Consider the following 22,302-nt stretch of genomic DNA (forward strand, 5'->3'; position numbering starts at 1 on the left):
TGTGTATTACTCCGCCCACATACAGGCAGCAAAAAGCAGACACTACAGATCTAAAGTATAAAAGATGCTTGCTCAGCTGTTTAATTGTAAGCTTTTGATTTGAATCCAACGCGGAAGAAAGTAGTTCCTCATACAAAAGGATTTTTGAGGCTCTCCATGTTTGATTTTGTTTTTATATACACAATTATGCCGTCAAACTGTTGTATAAACGCAATATCACACTGTGTATATCTGTATATCCATGATATATATATATATATATATATATATATATATATATATATATATATATATATATATATATATATATATATATATATATATATATATATATTTATGAGCAATATCACACCAATAGCAGTGCGATATGGCTGGATATCGGCACTGGGTGGGGCACTCAGGCACTCAGCCTGTGGCCCCGTGCCAACGCACGCCTCCCACCACTGCCGATATCCAGCCATATCGCACTGCTATTGGTGTGATATTGCTCATAAATATATATATATATATATATATATATATATATATATATATATATATATATATATATATATATATGTATATATATATATATATATATATATATGTATATATATATATATATATATATATGTATATATATATATATATATATAAATATATGTATATATATGAAAATGTAAAATATGTTATATTAAAGAAAAAATATTAAATATAAATATTATAATGATATATTTTTAAATTTATATTTATTTATCCTAAATATATATATATATATATATATATATATATATATATATATATATATATATATATATATATATATATATATATATATATATATACATATAAATTAATACATTTTATGTTTCTTAGCAAGAATTATTTTGTTTTGTGTCACAATAATTTTAATTTGATAAAACATTATTAAATTATTTTAGAAGTTGATTATTGTGTAATTTCACATATAATAATTTATTATGGAATTATGTTTAGAGAATATTATAAATCAATAACACAATGTTACAGTTTAAATGTGTCATATCAGATCTTTATACAATTGTAAATTATTATTATTATTATCATTATATAAAATGTTTATTACATAAATATAAAATTACATAAATCATTTATTCGTTAATTTTTTTTCAGCTTAGTCGCTTTGCCACTCAGGGGTCACCACAGCGTAATGAACCGCCAACTTATCCACTATGACAGCTAAAGTTACATAAAAAAATTATAAAATTACTTGTTTAGCTTATTGCCATAGACACCGAATCTCATGAAGATCTTCATGTAAATAAAACCTTATTTTGAGCCCTTAGTGTTTATTTAAAACCTAATTGTGGCACGCCTCTCCATGTTCAGGGTATCTGGCAGTGTCTCTTTTCCTCAGTGAAGGCCATGAGCTGCTGCTGCTGCTAGTCAACACAGTATTAAAGGTAAAGTGAGCTTGGGTTTTACCATGTTTAACTGGACGTACTATTGTAAATGAGCGTCTGATGTGTGTGTGTGTGCGCAGGATCTTCAGAGCACCAACCTGATTGAAGCCTGCATGGCCTTGACTGTTGTAGCTCAGGTGTTTCCCAAAGACATGATTCCTGCTGTCCTTCCTCTGGTGGAGGACAAGCTTTCACACCCCAAGTAAAACACACATGCACTCCTCCAATCCACATTCATTATTCTATAACACCTGAAAATGGGCTGAACACACATAAACAAGACTTTTTTTTTATTTTATTTTTTTAAGGGGCTTCTGTCAGTTTATAGAAATATTTCATGGCAAAAAATAAAATGTGTGGCATAAAGTTTATTGTTAGAAATTTTATAAATTATATAAGCAAGTTGTGTTGTGTATTAATAATATTTTATTTAGTAGTATATATCAATGTTTATTCTAGAGTTCACACAAGAGTTCACAAGCAAGTTTGGCATGCTGTCCCGGGAGAGAGCCCTGAGCTCAAAAGGTCCTTGAGCCCTGGGCTCCCTCTCATTTGTAGGGCGAGCGGGGAGCTTTGAGCTCAGGTAGATCTCGACAACTCCTCCCTAGTGCTAAATTTAGATTGATCAATTCACTTGTAGTGCATGTTTTTGGAATGTGGGAGGAAACCGGAGGACACGGGGAAAACCCACGCGAGCACGGGAAGAACATGCAAACTACGCACAAAAACGACCGCCGGCCTGTTAAAGGACTAGAACCGGTGACGTTCTTGCTGTGAGGCAACAGTGCTAACCACTGGGCCACCGTGCCGCCCTATGAAGTCAAAGGTGAAGAGGTAGGGGTGGAAGGGGGGATTCTTCAAATCAAAGATGACTGTAGTGGAAAACCCTGGCTCTTGATAGTGGGTTAGGACTGGCCTGATTGGTGGATCATACATGCTAATGCAGAACCAGCCGTGTTCAATCATAATCACGTGATCCTCTTGAAATTAGTTTATGGATAAACTTCACTTAATGTTTGGCACTTTTTTTGATTTATAATTACTGCTATATTGTTAAAAAATCTATAGTTTTTCTTTCTTATCATATATTTATATATTTATTTATTTTTGTTTATAGTTTTAGTAATTGAAATTTTTAGATTACATTTATTTATTAAATTAATTAACATTTTTAAATATCTCATATATCTATTATAAACATTTAGGCATAATGCAAAGTCACCGACATTTATATCAGATAACAGATATTTATATCTTAAATTATATATATATATATATATATATAATAAATGGGCATTTTTTTTTAAAATCTAGATAAATTTCAGAAATAATCTAGATTAAAATGGCTCATTTGAATTTTGCTGAAGGCATTCAAAATAAGTGTGCTTCCCAAATAATGACTAAATGTAAGTCTTTAAGAACGGGTTTCTCAAGCCAGGTGGCGCATTAGACCAGGGGCACATCTCCTGTTTCCAAAATGCACCTCAAACTGCTTGAGAAACTGTTCTGCTATGAGAATTGGTGAAAATAAATGATGTTCATTAAGATGTGCTTGTGATTACTAACTGTTTACTCAGTTAAACATGAATTTTGAACTGTAGGCCTACATAAACTCCAAACAACGATTTTTGATGACCTTAACCCGACTAAAGTCATTACTGAACTAAACAGAAATTAAATTAAGACATGTGGAGTATGCAGATATTAGTGGCACTATTGAAGTAAACACTGCGATCAAACGATTACAGTCATGTAGAACTTTTCGCCACATTTTACAACAAGATCCAAACACACGCAGCTGTCAGTAAAGGACCGCACACACACATACTTGTTTTTGAGCATTGTGGGGGTTTTACAACACCTAACCGAACTTCCTCATTCACCAAGGTTTCCCAGCACACGTGAGGAAATCGGCTCCACTCGAAGATTAAAAAAAATCTCGCAAATGCGTTATTGCGCCACGTGCTAACGACCAATAGGATTCGCGCTGGCTTCGAGTGCGCTTGACTCCTGGGGGACAAGGCTCACCCTGACTCTGATAGCGAGGGAGATGGCATCCACCCGATCCATTTTATTTGTAGGCCTATATCTTTTACTCGAACGCATAAACTCTACAGATGCCTGATAGTTAGATGTGGAGCTAATATAAATCAGATTCACTCTAGTGAACTGCATCCATGTTAGCATGTGATGTTTGATGTGGTAATTTTACAGTAGGAATACACAGGTTCGAAGACTCGCTCTCTCCCCCTACAGTGTAATTCAGCCAGGTATACATCCAAGCTAAACTATCAACGTGAAAGTCACCATAGCTTGCGTAGAATAGACCCAGCTCCCAACCCAACTTTGAGAATAGATTAACGGCAATATTTTTTTTATCGCACGGAAAGAGTCTCACATTAAGGTCGATAATGGCCCACCACCCACATATATATATACACACACACACACACACACACACACACACACACACACACACACACACACACACACAATATATATGTTGTTTGTGTGTGTATATATATATCTTCATGCATACATATTTAACTCATATCTTTGCCTCTTCTGCGTCAGGGAGATCATTAGGAGGAAAGCTGTCCTGGCCTTATATAAGTTTTATCTCATCGCTCCTAATCAAGTGCAGCACATTCATGCCAAGTTCCGGAAGGCTCTGTGCGACAAAGATCCTGGAGTGATGACGTCATCCTTACATATTTACCTACAACTCATACAGGTTGGTTTGTTAAATATGGCTTGAAAATAGTCCCGGGAACAGTGCTGCATAATATCATTGCGAATGCTGCAGTCATGGTACGGCAGCAAAGTTCCTTGATTATTACAGCAGATATAGTTATAGTTCCTAATCGGCCTGGAAAATAGAAACTTATAATCTGTCATTCAGACAAAGTACATAGCCGCTTTTCCACTATCGTGCTGAAGCGTTCTTTAAACAGAACTGTTCCATTCCGTGCCAAACCGGGCCAGACAGCACGGATACGGTTTCATTTTCCACTGTCGTGCTGCGACAAAGCTCTTTAAAACATTACACAAAATGCATCAGTAGTTGCCTTGGTAACGCATGTAAACGGCTCCCTTTGTTCAATTAAAGTTAAATAAGAGCCGAAACTTTTTTTTTTTTTTCATAAAAGCAAAAGCAACCATGTGACTAAACACTGTTATGCCGCTCTATCAAATAGGGTTGCTAAATATCGGTACATGTGCACCCTTATTTATTTATATGTTGCGCAGCTCTGGCTAAATTTATTTGGAGGGAAAATTACCAAAATGTAACGTGATGATTGAAAATAATTGGAGGGGAAATAAATAATATTTAAAATCTCTGAACATAACAGAAAAATAAACAATGATAAGACAACAATAATAGTGCATTTGCATTATAGTGGCAGAAATATCATTTTGGACAGGCCTTGTCAAAGGTGAGCGGGCACTTTCACTAATAAAAACACAACACATAAATTATTTCATTTTTAACAATTAATTAAATTACACTGCGTTTTTATATCAAAAGTTGATAATGATATAAAATATACTACATTTTGATGGTAAAATGAAACCAATTAAGCAATGGCTGTTATTTGTTTTACTATTCAAACATTAAATAACGAATGCAGCAAGTGAAATAAAAAAAAAAACGAATATGAAACAACACATATATAGCAGGATTTAAAGCATATAAAGCACTATTATATTTAGCAAAATGCTGCTCTATTATCTTTTTATTTTGATCATTTTATTTTTATTATTATTTTTTGTTCATAATTAACTAACAAGCTGTAGGCGAATTATTGCTAGACGTTTTAGAAAATATTTGCGTATCTATATTAAAGATCACTAAGAACAAAAAAACAAAAACATAGAAACATGTTACATGCCTCATAAATGTCATATAACTTATGTTCAACTGAATCATATAATTGCCTTTAGCTGAAATGATGAAAATTGCTCTTTTTTTTATAAAACATTTGTCAAAACGTATTGATATTTTTTGAGTAAAAGCAATACTGACATTTAAGAATCCATATTTATTTAATTCATTCATTGTTTTGACTTGTTTTTTTTAGTGCATATGCTATAATATAAATCATTCAACAGTAACGTTACCTTGGACAGTTACAGTGCCGCTCCGTAAAGCTGTCAAGCAAAGTCATTTGGACGGCCGACATTACAACACGACGTCCTTCAGGTGGTCTCGCCGGTATTAACAAGCTGTCCTGGCTTTGAATTAAAAAGTGCAATTATTTCCTCGTTGTTAAAAGAGTCTGCAAGTTCGTGTTCCATGGATATAGTGATGTTGTAGTGGAATTTGGACATCTACGATGCTAAGCGTGACTTTATTCGCTTTATTCGATGCGCAGCTGGAAAAGAAAGTCAGCAGCGCAAGTCGCTGGCATGTCTCTCCCGGATCAGAGCGAGTTTTGTGCTGTGGAATACAGCGCTGCGTGCAATAAACTCACATTCGGGCAGGCGAAGTAGGTCTGTATTCAAGACAATAAAATAATAACTTTAATGAATAAAATAATGTGATGAGTTGTTCACTTCTCTGCCAGAGACTGCTCTATGGTTTTAAAACCCTTTTCAAACTGTATCGTTTAGACTTGGATCATTATTTTATATTAAATCTACTGTAGTTTATTGAGGATGTCTGATGACTAGTGCGCTTCTGCTGAGCCAGCTGTGGTAGCTTAGCAACCGAGTCGTGACGTCAACACACAGAATCTGTCAGCACAGTTCAGCACGGTTGTCTAACCGTGCCGAGAATTCCGGGCCGAGAACGGTTTGTAATCGTGCCGCGCCGTTCCAGGCTCAGTGGAGAAACAACCGTAACCGTACCGAAGTGTTCTTAGAACGGTTTGGCACGATAGTGGAAAAGCAGCTCATGATTTCACTACAGAAGAGTAAAGCTTTAAACAAGAAATTTATTAAAACTCTTCTTTAAATTTTTTGAGCGACATACTACTGGTCTAATCCTATTCAATGGTCTATGCTAAGCTAAGCTTAAAGTGCTCCTTTCAGACCCGAAGATTGACGAAATAGATAAAAAAAATGATAAAACTCAACTATTTACCTCTAGGGGACTTGTAAAAATTGCCCTATTTCCAAAAGAAAGTGGAGTGTTTCTTTAAGAGAGACCTTTGTCAAGGTTTTTATATTTACTTTATTTATCCAAATTTAAACCTCACATTTTGTCCTGTTGTCTATAAACCGCAGATGTCAGTCATGTGTTTGTTTCTGTATCAGGAGAGTCCGGACGCCTATAAGGACCTGACGGGCAGTTTTGTCACCATCCTGAAGCAGGTTGTTGGTGGGAAACTCCCGCTGGATTTTAACTATCACAGCGTTCCTGCGCCTTGGCTTCAGATCCAGCTGCTCCGCATCCTCTCGCTGCTCGGCCGGGATGACCAAAGGTACACGCTAATCACAGGCTAGCTCCGTTTATGCAGCTAAAGACTAAATTATTAGCCCTCCAGTGAGTTTTTTCTTTTTCAAATTTTTCCCAAATGATGTTTAACAGAGCAGGGAAATTTTCACAGTATTTCCTATAATATTTTTTCTTCTGGAGAAAGTCTTATTTGTTTTATTTCGTCTAGAATAAAAGCAGTTTAATTTTTTTTTGTTTTAATTTTTTTTTTTTTACCATTTTAAGGTCAATATTAAAAGCCCCCTTAAGCAATATATATATTTTTTGACTTGCCTAATTTCATTATGGCCATTTAAGTTATAAACACTTAGCATTTATTTTGTCATTTTAATAAAATAACAGTGTTAGACTGAAATATACACGCATTTAGGAAAAGTCAGGGCACTATAGTTATTTGGGTTTCATTTTAATAAAGTTATTAAATTGTAAACTGTCAAAAAGGCTGCCTCGGTAGTTCTACTGTTAAAGGGGTCATGAACTTCGACAGCAAAATTCCATTGATCATTTGACACAAAAGAGCTTATAGTATTATAAAAACACTCTCTAAATTTCAAATCTCAAACCTTTGTCATTTCTCTACAAATAACATATATTAAAGGCAGTGTGCAAAAACAGAAGCTTTTTAAATGTGCTGCTCTTTGATGTAATAGTCTATAAGCTCCGCCTCCATAAAAGATTGACACCTACTTATGCTTAAATGCCTGCATATTTCTGTTAAAAAGCCTGTGAAGTGCTTTAAAATGTGCATTTTATTTGAAATTTTAAGTAATCTCAATGGAAACACAAAGAGAAGGGGTGGGGAATAGAGTAGCTCCTCGCCAATAGCGCTTTGTTTTTATCACAGCTCTGCCAGGGAGAAAACAAATGTGTGCATTTTGAAGGGGGCGGAGCATGTCTAGAGAGCATTTGATTGGTCAAGATTTGATAAAATACTGATTAAGTAGGGCTGGGCTGATAAAGGATATCATATCGAATCGCAATAAAAATGTATGAATTTATGAATATTTATAATAAAGAGGGGCCAATGCATAGAGTAGCCCCTCCCCTTTAAAAAAAACAGCCAATCATGTTTTGTTTTTCTCGCAGCTCTGCCAGTAAGAGTGGTTGAGCTCAAGCACATCAAATGAAAAGCGTCTTTAGAGAGCATTTGATTGGTCAAGATTTGACGAGAAACTGAAGTATGAGGTAGGGCTGGGCTGATAAATGATTTTATATTGAATCGCGATAAAATATGTCAATAACAATGATAAGCTCTGGAAATTTTGACTCTTCATTGATCTAAGAGACAATCGCACAGCAGAAATGTGCAACAATGGGAATCTAAAAGTGTGTTGATATTAGAGATAGACCGAATTTTCGGCCACTAAAAATTTATCGGCTGAAAATATGTTATGCCATTTAAATATGGAAGCATTAACAACCTATATTGAAATATATAGGTCATTCATTATGGAAAATAATTTAAAATAAAATAATTATTAAGATTGCATTTTTTAAATTATTTATTCGGGGTTTTCACCTTTAATGGATAGGACAGTAGAGATTATTGACAGGAAAGCATGGACAGCAGAGATTAGGGAAAGGATCGGCATAGAACCGCAAGGTGGGAATCGAACACGGGTCATTGTGAGCACTGGAGTGCATGTGTCGACGCACTAACCACTACACCACTGGCGCCGACTCGAGATTGCATTTTTGCCATAATGCCCAGCCCTAGTATGAGGTAACGTCAAAAAAAATTGTTGATCTGTTCAGCGGAAGGTGAAAAACTGCAAGCTTTGGATATTTATATCAGGCTTTTATCTTCTAAACGCAAATTTTGTCACTGTTCTGGAGCACACTAGCTCATACTGATTGTTGCATCTAAAAAAAAACAACTTTATTTTAATTTCACAGGAACTTTAATATGCAAAATGACTAGCCAATCACAGCAGTGGACATTTACCCCTTAAATTTTTAATATCTACTTCAGAATATCATAATTGTGCTTAAAAACTGCGATAAATAAGTGTAAATGGAACAGCAGTGGCCTTTAAATTTCATTAAACCTGTATTTTCTGTAATACCAATGTTGTTTTCAGCACCAGTGAGCTGATGTATGAAGTTCTGGACGAGTCTCTGCGCAGAGCGGAAATGAACCACAACATCACCTACGGTAAAATCAGATTTTGCAATAGTGGAGCTATTTATGAAGATAATGAGTTGCAATAATAACACATAATGTTGATTTCAGCAATCCTGTTTGAGTGTGTGAAGGCCGTCTACACCATCCACCCTAAAGCAGAGCTTCTGGAGAAAGCAGCGAGATGCATCGGGAATTTTGTTCTGTCTCCAAAGATTAACCTTAAGTATCTCGGTAAGCTCCTGTGTTTGATCTTGACCATTGTGTCGAGCTGCATTTGAATGATCCGCTCTTATATATTGGTGTTTCTTCAGGTTTGAAAGCCTTGACGTATGTTGTCCAGCATGATGCCAAACTGGCCTTACAGCATCAGATGACCATTATTGAGTGTTTGGACCACTCAGATTTCACTATTAAAAGAGAGGTAACAAACAGACCACTTTAAAATTCAAAAACAATAATTATATAAATAAATATGTAAATAAATAAATATGTAAATAAATAAATAATAATTTTTATGAATTTCTGTGCATAATTAAAACCTGTGTGTTAATTTAGACTTATGTCATAATGTTTGACGATGTTTTGACATAGTTTTGGATTTTGGAAGACTTTTATGACATACTGACACCCCATTCACACAGGGCTTCATCGTCAACACTTGACAGAGGGCGTGTCTGAAGTTGTTGCTGACGCGATCGTCATAGCAGTGTTAGCCAATGAAACTAGTCAGCAATAGGCCACGGTGGTGTATTTGCATAAAGCGATCTGATTGGCTGACTCTTCTGTCAGCGCTTGAAATGTTGAGCAGCTCCCAACTTTTGCAGCGAGCAACGCCTCTGAAGTATCGCCGAAGGATCCTCAATGCAGTTCGGCAACGCCTGACGTCACCCATTCAAAGTGAATGGGAAGCGTTGAGGCTGGCACCCCGTGTGAATGGGGTGTTGATGATACTAAGTATGATTGATGAAGTATGATAATTATGATGGTGAGATTATGATGTTTTGCATAATCGTTGTCATAAATTGTATAAATATGGCCCTTTTCTCTCAAAGTACCTTTTATATTATTGATAATAAAACAATTAATTTATATCATAATACAGAAATATATTGTTATATAAACAATTATATAAAAAAAATAATAAGTAAAATAATAATAATAATATAAATATAATTATAGTAATATTATACTCATATTTTTGTATTATAATAATATATTTATGCTATAAAATGATAATTATTATTATAATATTATACTTTATGTAATAATGTTTCATTTTCTATATTAGATTTTCTATGTTCACAACAGTTTAGACTTTTCAATATTTAATATACTATTACAATAAGACTTTTTACGTCATAATTTTTATGCATAATTAAAACCTGTGTGGGCGGCACAGTAGGTAGTGCTATCGCATCACAGCAAGAAGGTCGCTGGTTCGAGCCTTGGCTTGGTCAGTTGGCGTTTCTGTGTGGAGTTTGCATTGTTGTAAACTTCCAAGAGCCCCAAAAACCAGGGAGAATCTTTCAGTTGTCTTCAAAGCAGAATCCTTTTTAATAAAAAGAACTCAGCGTGGCTTTGGCGTCATCGAAAGCAAACTCTCAACTCCACAGCAAACACTATACATTTTATACGTGTTACAGCATGTAGGTGGGGTCAGTCATGGTGGGGACAGTCAAACAAAGCATGCAAATGAAGTCTGGGTGCCATGCCTTCTCCAGGACTGATCTCATCAATATATAGGTACATCATTACAACAATGTGCAAATGATGTTCTGGAGACAGGGAAGACAATAGATACAGCCATGCTGTGAAACCGATAATTGCATCACTGTGGCTTAGCCTGTAGTCAGCAAGGCAAAGGTTAAATGTCCCTCCTAGCTGGCATGTCAATGAAATGATATAATTAAAAACCAAAGAATACATCTTTGCAGTTATACGTATATTATTGTTCATTTGGAATTAGATGATAGAAATTTATATTTCCACAGCATGTTCTCCTTGTATTCGCGTGGGTTTCCTCCGGGTGCTCCCGTTTCCTACACAATCCAAAGACATGTGGTCCAGGGGAAATTGGGTAGGCTAAATTGTCCGTAGTGCATGATTGTGAATGAGTGTGTGGATGTTTCCCAGAGATGGGTTGCAGCCCGAAGAGCATTCTCTGTGTAAAACATGTGCTGGATAAGTTGGTGGTTCATTCCGCTGTGGCGACCCCTGATTAATAAAGGGACTAAGCCGAAAAGAAAATGAATGAATGAACAACAATATGAACACAGAATTCCCAGAGAACTTTAAAACCAGTGTGATGCTCTAATAAAAATCTGACGTGTTGATTTTCAATACAGCTAATTCCCAAACCATTAAATGCATTTTGTTAATCTCTTCCTCCTTTTTTCTCTCCCAGACTCTTGAATTGCTGTTCAGGATCACGAACGCTCAGAATGTGAGTGTGATTGTTGAGAAGATGCTGGATTTTCTGCGCAGCTGCAGCGACGAACACACCATCATCCATCTAGCCGGAAAAGTGGCAGAGCTCGCTGAAAAATATCCTTCTTATTTAACCAGTGATTATGGAAAGTACCCATAAACCCATGTTTAAACCTCATATTTGGATTTCACATTTACAGTTAAAGTCAAAATTATTAGCCCCCCTGAATTATTAGACCGCTTGTTTATTTTTCCCCCAATTTCTGCTTAACGGAGAGCAGATTTTTTTCAACACATTTCTGAACATAATAGTTTTAATACCTCATCTCTAATAACTGGTTTATTTTATCTTTGCCATGATGACAGTAAATAATATTTTACTGGATATTTTTCAAGACACTTCTATACAGCTTAAAGTGACATTTAAAGGCTTAACTAGGTTACTCAAGTTAACTAGGCAGGTTAGGGTAATTTGGCAAGTTATTGTATAACAGTGATTTGCTCTGTAGATTATCGAGAAAAAATATAGCTTAAAGGGGCTAATAATATTGTCCCTAAAATGATGTTTAAAAAATTCAAAACTGCTTTCATTCTTGCCGAAATAAAACAAATAAGACTTTTTGAAGAAGAAAAAATATTATCAGACATACTGTGAAAATGTCCTGAACCTGTTAAACATCATTTGGGAAATATTAAAAAAAGAAGAAAAATTTTTGATGAGGGCTAATAATTCTGACTTCAACTGTATAAAATCTATCATATATTCAGCATGGATTTCAGATATTGCAAACAAAGGCTGTTACATTTTTTTTTCTGACAAATAATAAAATTTAATATCCAAATATATTATACGCATATAGAGAGAAGAGTGTTTCTACAGGTGGTTTGTCAAGCCCACTGTGTGTAGCCCATGTTTTTTTTTTATGTAGATATAGAGTGATTGTAAGAAAGGGTATGGTAAAAAGCTGGTGCAAATGTCTGGTATAGTGTAAGATTGTGTTTTCTACAGGTGGTTGTGTTTTCTACAGGTGGTTTGTCAAGCCCACTCACCTGTGTGAGACACTCAGAGTTGCATACTTTTTTGAGGTTGTCGTGATGGGGTCCCATATGTTTTCAAATATATGTTGCATATATTTTATATATGTTAAATCTAAATATTAACTTGTATGTCATACATGTCATTTGCATATATAACTACATCCTATTGTTGCACGTGAGTTTTTCTATCAAAACCCTTACGTTTGCTCCAGACAACTCCTGGTTTATTCAGACCATGAATGATGTTTTTTCTATCGGCGGAGATTTGCTGCAGCAGGACATCTCCAATAATTTTCTGCGACTGCTGGCGGAGGGTAAACGAGATTAATAGTTGGTGTGGGAGATGTTTTTTGTGTGTTGTTTTTTTTAATTTCGTGATGTTTTGCTTTGTTACAGGATCAGAGTCTAAAGAGGAGGATGATCAGCTACGGCTGTACGCTGTCGACTCGTATCTGACATTATTGAACGGAGACGCTTCTCATCTGCCGCAACGCTTCATTCAGGTCATGAGCTGGGTGTGTATGCTGTTTAATATCAGTGTATGTCCAAAGTAGTGCCTGTGGGCTAAAGTTGGCCCATGGTAACCTTTGATTTGGCCTGCCATCCCTCTGAGAAGAGAGGAGGAATAATGGGGATGGTTTTTAAGATTGTCAATTCAAATTCAATGTATCCCTTTGTTTGTTTTATTGCTAAAAGTTAACTGAAATGAAATATTTAAATTAAATGGCATAAATTAATCTGATTTTTTTAAATGTACATACTGTCACCTGACAATCCAGAAATTTTTGTAAGCAAATCCAGTCCAAGGCAGATTCTGCTTGACTAGTGTATTCAGTGTTGAACTCCACTGTGGTATAAATGTGATTGTTTATGTGTTTTTGCAATAAGTTATAATTTAAAAAGTTACACTGCATTAGCTTATATGATTTAAAGGAATGTTTTATATTTATTTTGAAATTTTAAAAAATAAACTAGTAAACTATACATGGCAACTTTAATGTAATATAGTATATTATATCTCAGTATATTTACATATTACAAATATATTTACATATTAAAATGCATTTACATATTTTAAATGTATTTACATATTACAAATGTATTTACATATTACAAATATATTTACATATTACAAATGTATTTACATATTAAAATGTATTTACATATTAATTATGTATTTACATATTACAAATGTTTTTACAAATTACAAATGTATTTACATATTAAAATGTATTTACATATTAATAATGTATTTACATATTACAAATGTATTTACAAATTACAAATGTATTTACATATTAAAATGTATTTACATATTAATACTGTATTTACATATTACAAATGTATTTACATATTACAAATATATTTACATATTACAAATGTATTTACATATTACAAATATATTTACATATTAAAATGTATTTACATATTAATAATGTATTTACATATTACAAATGTAATTACAAATTACAAATATATTTACATATTACAAATATATTTACATATTTTAAATGTATTTACATATTACGAATGTATTTACAAATTACAAATATATTTACATATTACAAATATATTTACTTATTACAAATTTATTTACATATTTATAATGTATTTACATATTACAAATATATTTACTTATTACAAATGTATTTACATATTACAAATGTATTTACATATTAATAATGTATTTACATATTACAAATATATTTACATATTACCAATGTATTTACAATTTACAAATATATTTACATAATACAAATATATGTACATATTACAATTGTATTTACATGTTACAAATATATTTACATATTACAAATATATTTACATATTACAAATGTTTTTACATGTTACAAATATATTTACATATTAATAATGTATTTACATATTACAAATATTTTTACATGTTACAAATATATTTACATATCAATAATGTATTTACATATTACAAATATATTTACATATTACAAATGTATTTACAAATTACAAATATATTTACAAATTACAAATGTTTTTGCATATTACAAATATATTTACATATTATTTATGTATTTACATATTACAAATATATTTACATATTACAAATGTATTTACAAATTACAAATGTATTTACATATTAACTATGTATTTACATATTACAAATATATTTACATATTACAAATGTATTTACATATTGCCAATATATTTACATATTACAATTATATTTACATATTACAGATGTATTTACATATTACAAATGTACTTTGTGTAGTTTATTTACCTTCGACCCATGGTTCATAATGATATTAGTTTTTTGGCCCTTCATATGAAAAAGTTTTTGGACCCCTGTTATACACACACACACACGCACACACACACACACACACACACACACATACACACATACAACAGGGTTTCATTTATTTATTAGAAACAAATAAAAAATGCTGATTGAGGTTCTGCCGACAGCTTTCAAAATTGGTGCAATTACAGTTAAATTATGATAAAACATTATTATGGTTTTTTTATATAATTATTTTTCCGGGGTTTTCACCTTTATTCAATAGCACAGTTTTGAGATTATTGACAGGAAAGCATGGGCAGCAGAGAGAGGGGAAGGATCGGCATAGAACTGCGAGGCAGAATCGAACTCTGGTCGCCGCCAGCACCGGTGTGCATGTGTCGACGCACTTACCACTACACCACGGGTGCTGACATAAAACAAATGACTAAAATAATCAATGTGTTTTCAGGTTGTTGGTGAGTATTCTCATCTTCAGGAGTGTGTGGATCAGAGCGAGGTGATTCGGCTCCTGATGAAGCTGCTGGAGCAGAAGAGTGTGAGCTCAGAGACGCGGGTCTGGATTCTCTCAGCTCTGACCAAGATTTCAGATGGCCAGACAGACTTAATTCTGGAGCTGGCAGAGAGTATTTCATCCTCTCAGGACACGATTCTCCGTCAGCAGGCCCACGAGCTGCGGCATCTCAGCCTGGACTCAAAGCTACATGAGTGGGTTTTGCCCCGCGGAGCCGCCTGGGACGACATGGAGGTAGTCTTGACCAAAAACATGTTAAAAGAAGTGTTATCAGCATGCTGAGCCTTCCCAAAACATGTTAATTTACATCAGTCATGTTATAAACACCCTAGCAGTATACTAATTCATACTAGCAACACAGAAAGTCATGTAGCAACATGCTAATTCATGCTAGCATAGTGTGGAACATGAAATTATTGCGTCAGATCCCTGAAATTGTTAAATCATTCTCCTTTAATTAATACCAATGATTCAATAATAATTTAAAGTAAGGTTATACATTTCTCTATTGTTTATTAAACAATTAAGCTAAATTAAAGCACAGACAGACTTGATTAAAATAATGTTCACAGCAATCATTTATTATAAATGTTAATATAAAGTGAACTTGTGTTTTTTTGAGACTTTATTGAAAACTTTGAGAAAAAACACGTCAGAATGTCCACGCATTGCTCGGCTGTGTTTATCTTTTACAGGTCGACTCTTCTTTGTCATTTCTGGATGGGTTTGTTTCTGAAGCTTTGGCTGCAGGAGCCGCACCATATAAACCTCCTCATCAGAGACAAGAAGAGCTGTGTGAGCAGAGAGGTACAGCTGTTAATAACCATCTTTTGGGTTTTCATTCATATATATATATATATATATATATATATATATATATATATATAGTTAAAGTCAGAATTATTTGCCCTCCTTTGAATTTTTTATTTATCTTTAAATATATTTGTAGCGAGGCAGAGGGAAAACACAAACACCGTAGATGAAGTTACAAACAATGCCCCGGAGGGTGCTTTTATTTACAAGTGATAATGGGGTGAATGAGTGCTCTTCTTAAGGGTGCGTGCTCAAGTGCTCCGGGGAGATGGTGAAGGCTGGTGAGAAGTATGGTGTTGGATCGGTCACGAGCTGGATTCGGCTGTGGGAGAGACAGAGAGAGACAAGCGTTAGCGCAGGGAGTCATGTGTAATGAAGCTCACTTCCTCCTGTGTGGGGCTGGCTTATATCTCTCCCTGGCTGATGAGGTCCAGCTGTGAGCGATCCGAGGTTGATGAGAGATCCAGCTGGTGTGGATTTGTGCCCAGGGCGACGTGGTACTATATGACTCGCTACAATATTTTAAAAGAATGATGTTTTACAGAGCAAGGACATTTTCCCAGTATGTCTGGTAATATTTTTTCTTCTGGCGAAAGTCTTATTTGTTTCATTTCAGCTAGAATAAAAGCAGTTTTTAATTTTTAAGAAACTATTTTAAGGTCAAAATTATCAGCCTCTTTTAGCTTTTTCGATAGTCTACAGAACAAACTGTTGTGAATTTCTCTAGTCTGGCTCACGGCACCAAACTGTTGTGAAATTATAAGACGAGCCCAAAAAACCAGGGAGAACTTTCAGTATCTTCAAAGCAGAATCCTTTTAATAAGAAGAACTCAGTGTGGCTGTGGCGTCATTGAAAGAAACTCTCAATTGGTACAACAGACACTCAGTTTAAATACATTTGATGCATGTAGGTGATGACCATCATGTTGGGGACAGTCAAACAAAGCGTGCAAATGAAGTGTTGTTGTCGGCAGGGTAACATGCCTTTCCAGGCTCGATCTCATCAGCATATTGATAACCATTCACGATACATTTTAGCATTAAAACAGTGTGCAAATGATGTTCTGGAGACAAAACGCCCTATCAGTTGACCGACTGGAGAAAACAACAGGCACAGCCGTGCTGTGAAACTGACGGTTTGCATTACTTTGGAGACTGTCAGGGCTCAGAAAACCAAGAAATTTTAGGTCTGTCACACCCTAAAAACAACTTTTCAGTTACATATAGATAACATAATTTTATATTCCCACAAAACCATCGTTATACACTAACTTGCTTAATTCCCCTAACCTGCCTAGTTACCCTAATTAACCCAGTTAAGCCTTTAAATGTCACTTTAAGCTGTATAGAAGTGTCTTGAAGAATATCTAGTCAAATATTATTTACTGTCATTATTGGAAAAGATAAAATAAATCAGTTATTAGAGATGAATTATTAAAACTATTATGTTTAGAAATGTGTTGAAAAAACTGCTCTACGTTAAACAGAAATTGTGGGAAAAAATAAGCAGCGGGGCTAATAATTCTGACTTCAACTGTATGTATATGTATAAAGCATTCTGTTGTCATTTAAACTTGGATGACTGACAATATCTGCATTTTTTAGCACTGAATCTGGAGCCATACAGTTTTTCTCTGCCTGTGAGTTTGTCATCGTGTAGCATCACTGACAGACACTCTCCTACATTACTGTCCGTCAGCTCAGGACTTTCAGGCAACAGCACTGAGCTCTCTCAGAAAGCAGGGTGAGTGCCTGTCATTTTATCTGTGTACAACTAGCAAAATTGAGCAAAAGTGACAGATACTTAGAGTGTTACAATTTATTTAAAATAAATGCTGTTCTGTTTACCTTTCTTAATCTATCCAGCAATTTACAATGATTTCTGAAGGATCATGTTGGGGATGTTTTCATCCACTCTGGGGTGATGTTGAGTCTTAATTTGGCCACAACTTTCTCTGTGTTTCAGCAAATCGAATGACAAATCTTATTTTGACACACATTTTGGGAAAATGCTTTGAAAATTTACTAAAATTCAACAATACACTCAATACAGAGTAAAGAAACTACTATTTCCTTATGGTAGTGGCAGTTTTTGCTCCATTGACTTGCATTATAATGAGATTTTTCTTTATTGCAAAGCCATGACATCATATAACCATGCTTTCTTTATTGTTGGGGGTTTTTCCTGTAGGTAAGAGGTAAAAGTTTTAATTGTTTTAATGTTGATCATCAGTCACAGTGCAAAAAAGCTTAGTTTCTGGATTTTATATGGAGTATAGTGTGTGTGAGTGGGACCTTGCACACTTACCTTGATATGTTTGTGAAAATCAAGATAAGTAGCTCAGCTCTCAGAACATAGTAAACATAGTAAATGTATTTATACACACACACACACACACACACACACACACACACACACACACACACACACACACACACACACACACACACTCTATGATCTGTTGTTTAACTCTACAGAACTCAATATAAAAGCCAGACACCATTTTGTACAGGCCTATCTAAAGAGTTAATGGTGCCAACTGATGATCAACAGTAAAAGTGACACATTTGACTTCTTCCCACTGGGAACACCACCAACAATCAAGAAAGCATTTGCAATGGCTTTGCAATCGAACAAATATGCTTATAATGGAAGTCAATGGGGCAAAAACAGCCCCCAACATAATGAATGTGTAGTAAACTTGACCAATACACAAGGGTTAATGCTCATGAAAAAATCCAAAAAGAACAAATTATACCTTCAAATATATTAAAGTAGAAAATTGTAGTTATAAATTGTAACATTATTATTATAATATTTTTAATGCATTTGTGATCGAATTTGGCCTTAGTGAAGCATCTTTTAAAACATTAAAACCTCATTCTTTTGTAAAATATATTGTGTAATTGTTTTGTATTTTAACATTGTGCATTGCTTCAGTGCCAGCACTCTAATCCTCGAGGGTGTAAAGAGAGTTTGGGGTAAAGATGGGTACCTTCCACAAAAAGAAACAGCAGTAACAGCCTCTCCGGTGGATGAGCCCAGTGCTGCAGTTCAGCCCGTCGGCCAGCAGGAAGCAGCAGAGAGATTAGAGCCACAGCCGGAGCCTTCAACGCAAACCAACGACAAACAGCAGCTGGCTTCCTCTTTGTTTGTTGGTTTGAGTACGCAGAGTTCCACATCTTTGGTGAGAAAATTGTTTTATGAACAAACTGAAAATTATTTTATGACGTTCGAAAGCTCAGCCAGCTGCCCTGTAGCATATGCTCACCTCATAAAACTAATTTCAAACTGACTTCAGAGAGGTTAGTAAGTTTAATGATTTACCACAAAACCGTTTGATTTACAGAAGTAAGCACTAAATGTAGAATTAGGAATTAATAGTTATAAGGGACACCGGTGGACATTAAGTGAACTGCAGCCCTATTGCTCGCACTTGTGCACACGAAACATACAGAATATGATTCAACAGCAAGGGAAATTCTCAGAGAAGTTCATTTTCATGCTGAACAAATGTTGGAAAAGCTGGAAGGTCTTTTGTAATGTATTCTGTTAACGAATATCCATGCGCCTTTCACACTGCTGAGGGTGACATGTAGATGAATATATGAGTATGTGCTGCGCTCTTTCCTTGCAATGATGAAAAAAGTGAAGACAAATGTGAAAACAGCAGTCTTTATCATCGCATTGTAATAATATGAATTTGTTTGCACAAGCTCTACAATTTAATAGAGCATCAAGTTGACATATTTTTAAACATAGACATAGTGTCATCAAGTTTTATGGATATCACTTATCAAGAAGCTATGCCCATTTGTTCAGATTTAGCCAGAAGAAAGCCCTGTAAATTTATTCAGATTTAGCCAAAAAGAAGCCTTGCCCAATCATTCAAAATAAGCCAGAAAGAGGGTCCGCCCCTCATTACAGAAAGAAGCCCCACCCAATAATTAAGAAATAAGCCAAAAAGAAGCTCTGCCCCCTCATTTCAGAAAGAAGCCCCACCCAATAATTAAGAAATAAGCCAAAAAGAAGCTCTGCCCCCTCATTTCAGAAAGAAGCCCCACCCAATAATTAAGAATAAGCCAAAAAGAAGCTTTGTCCCCTCATTTCAGAAAGAAGCCCCACCCAATAATTAAGAATAAGCCAAAAAGAAGCTTTGCCCCCTCATTTCAGAAAGAAGCCCCACCCAATAATTAAGAATAAGCCAAAAAGATGCTCTGCCCCCTCATTTCAGAAAGAAACCCCGCCCAATACTTTAGAGTAAGCCAAAAAGAAACTGCCCCTTCATTTCAGATTGACGCCCCGCCCAATAAGTCAGAATAAGCCATAAAGAACCTCCGCCCCCTCATTGCTGAAAGAAGTCCCACCCAATCATTCAGAATGAGCCAAAAAGAAGCTCTGTCTGCCCCCTCATTTCAGAAAGAAACCCCGCCCAATAATTCAGCATAAGCCAGAATAAAGCTCCTCCCTCATTTTAGAAAGAAGCCCCATCCAATAAGTCAGAATAAGCAGAAAGAAGCTCCGCCCCTCATTTCAGACAGAAACCCCGCCCAATAAGTCAGAACAAGCAGAAAGGTCTGCCTTCTTATTTCAGAATGAAGCCCCACCCAATAATTAATAATAAGCCAAAAAGAAGCTCCGCCCCTCAATTTAAAAAAGCCCCCCCCCCAATAATTCTATAACAAACCAGAAAGAAGCTCCGCCCCTCATTTCAGAAAGAAGCCCTGCACAATAATTAAGAATAAGCCAAAAAGAAACTGATCCCTCATTTCAGATTGACGCCCGCCCAATAATTAAGAATAAGCTAAAAAGAAGCTCTGCCCCCTCATTTCAGAAAGAAGCCCCACCCAATAATTATTAATAAGCCAAAAAGAAGCTCCGTCCCTCAATTAAAAAAAATCCACCCAATAATTCTATAATAAACCAGAAAGAATCTCCGCCTCTCAGAAAGAAAGAAAGAAGCCCTGCACAATAAAGAAGCCCTGCACAATAATTCAGAATAAGCCAGAAAAGTCCCGTCCAAAAATAAGCCAGAAAGAAGCTCTGCCCCTCAATTCAGAATAAGCCAGAAAGAAGCTCCGCCTCTTTAATTCAGAAATAAGCCCTGCCCAATACTTCACAATCAGCCAGAAATCTGTTTGTAATTTGCTACTTTTCTGTTTCCTTAAGCTGGGAAAATCTGAAGCTCCGCCTCCTCGGTTCAGAAAGAAGCCCCGCCCTCATGGATCATCATTATCATCCTCATCCTCATCAGGAACAAGTGAAAAGTCTTCCTCCTCCCGGACCTCACATAACACAACTGACAGCTTCCTGTATGGCAGTTTGCTAGAGGAGGAGCCAGCCGGTTTTGACCACACCCCCAAATCCATCACAGCCAATGGTCTTGGCCAAAATAAAGACGTTAAAGAAGACAGACGTACAAACACATCTCAGATACTGGGCAGTGATATGGTGATAGTGCGGCCCAACACAATACAACACAATCCGTCCACGTCTTCAGACCTGACCACTCTCTTACCTGCAGACCTTAAAGACCTACCTCACTCTGATGTCATCAGCCTGACCTCTGACCCCAGCCTGAGTGTGTCATCCTGCCGCGTGTTCAGAGATGAAGCTCTGCTGCTCGTCATCTTCATTTCTAACAGCACAGAGACTGATATAAGAGATGTTGCAGTGCAGCTCAACTGTGACCAGCTGGAGGTGTGTATATATTATTCATAAATTAAAAATAATTATTATTAATATCAGTGATGAAAACTGTTTGGCTGCTTCATATTTTTGTCAAAACTGTGATACACTAAAGTTCTAAATTAACATTAAAATGTGTTTTTATTCACTAAATTTATCATTTTTTATTTGGAAGGTGTAAAAGCAGATTTAATTTCAAGTAGATGTTATCTAGACTTTTCTTTTCATCATTTACTGTATAATAATAATGTAATTAGGGATGCTCCGATCAGCATTTTTGCAGCTGATACTGAGTATCGATTCCTCATCATTGTGATCAGCTGGTACCAAGTACCAATTCTGATGCTTCAAGCTTGTATAACTTTGTCATTGCATAAGCACATTTTCCCTCTATGTCATATTATATCTCGCCTTACCTTGGAGAATAAATTAAGGATGTTGCATATATGTAAGGTTCAGAAGCAGCTTTACAAGAAATAATAGATAAAACAGACAGAAAAAATGGTAAGAAAAATTACCGACAATGCAATTTGGAAACATTGCTCTCGTGTTGTATT

The 22,302-nt window shown here is 35.3% G+C and overlaps 1 protein-coding gene across 1 annotated transcript in view; it reads left to right on the plus strand.

The window, feature by feature from the left end:
• Positions 1-22,302, plus strand: part of ap4e1 (adaptor related protein complex 4 subunit epsilon 1) — a 30,794-nt gene that overhangs the window by 3,438 nt on the left and 5,054 nt on the right. The window contains exons 4-18 of the mRNA XM_693950.8: positions 1,348-1,421; positions 1,502-1,623; positions 3,996-4,155; positions 6,681-6,847; positions 8,943-9,016; positions 9,095-9,217; positions 9,298-9,407; positions 11,391-11,530; positions 12,653-12,765; positions 12,848-12,966; positions 15,181-15,477; positions 15,939-16,050; positions 17,662-17,800; positions 18,998-19,244; positions 21,227-21,757. Of these exons, the coding sequence (XP_699042.2) occupies positions 1,348-1,421; positions 1,502-1,623; positions 3,996-4,155; positions 6,681-6,847; positions 8,943-9,016; positions 9,095-9,217; positions 9,298-9,407; positions 11,391-11,530; positions 12,653-12,765; positions 12,848-12,966; positions 15,181-15,477; positions 15,939-16,050; positions 17,662-17,800; positions 18,998-19,244; positions 21,227-21,757 (2,528 nt within the window). The remainder of the gene's footprint in view (positions 1-1,347; positions 1,422-1,501; positions 1,624-3,995; positions 4,156-6,680; positions 6,848-8,942; positions 9,017-9,094; positions 9,218-9,297; positions 9,408-11,390; positions 11,531-12,652; positions 12,766-12,847; positions 12,967-15,180; positions 15,478-15,938; positions 16,051-17,661; positions 17,801-18,997; positions 19,245-21,226; positions 21,758-22,302) is intronic.

The sequence above is a fragment of the Danio rerio genome, chromosome 25 (assembly GCF_049306965.1).
Source record: "Danio rerio strain Tuebingen ecotype United States chromosome 25, GRCz12tu, whole genome shotgun sequence".
Classification (NCBI taxonomy): domain Eukaryota; kingdom Metazoa; phylum Chordata; class Actinopteri; order Cypriniformes; family Danionidae; genus Danio; species Danio rerio.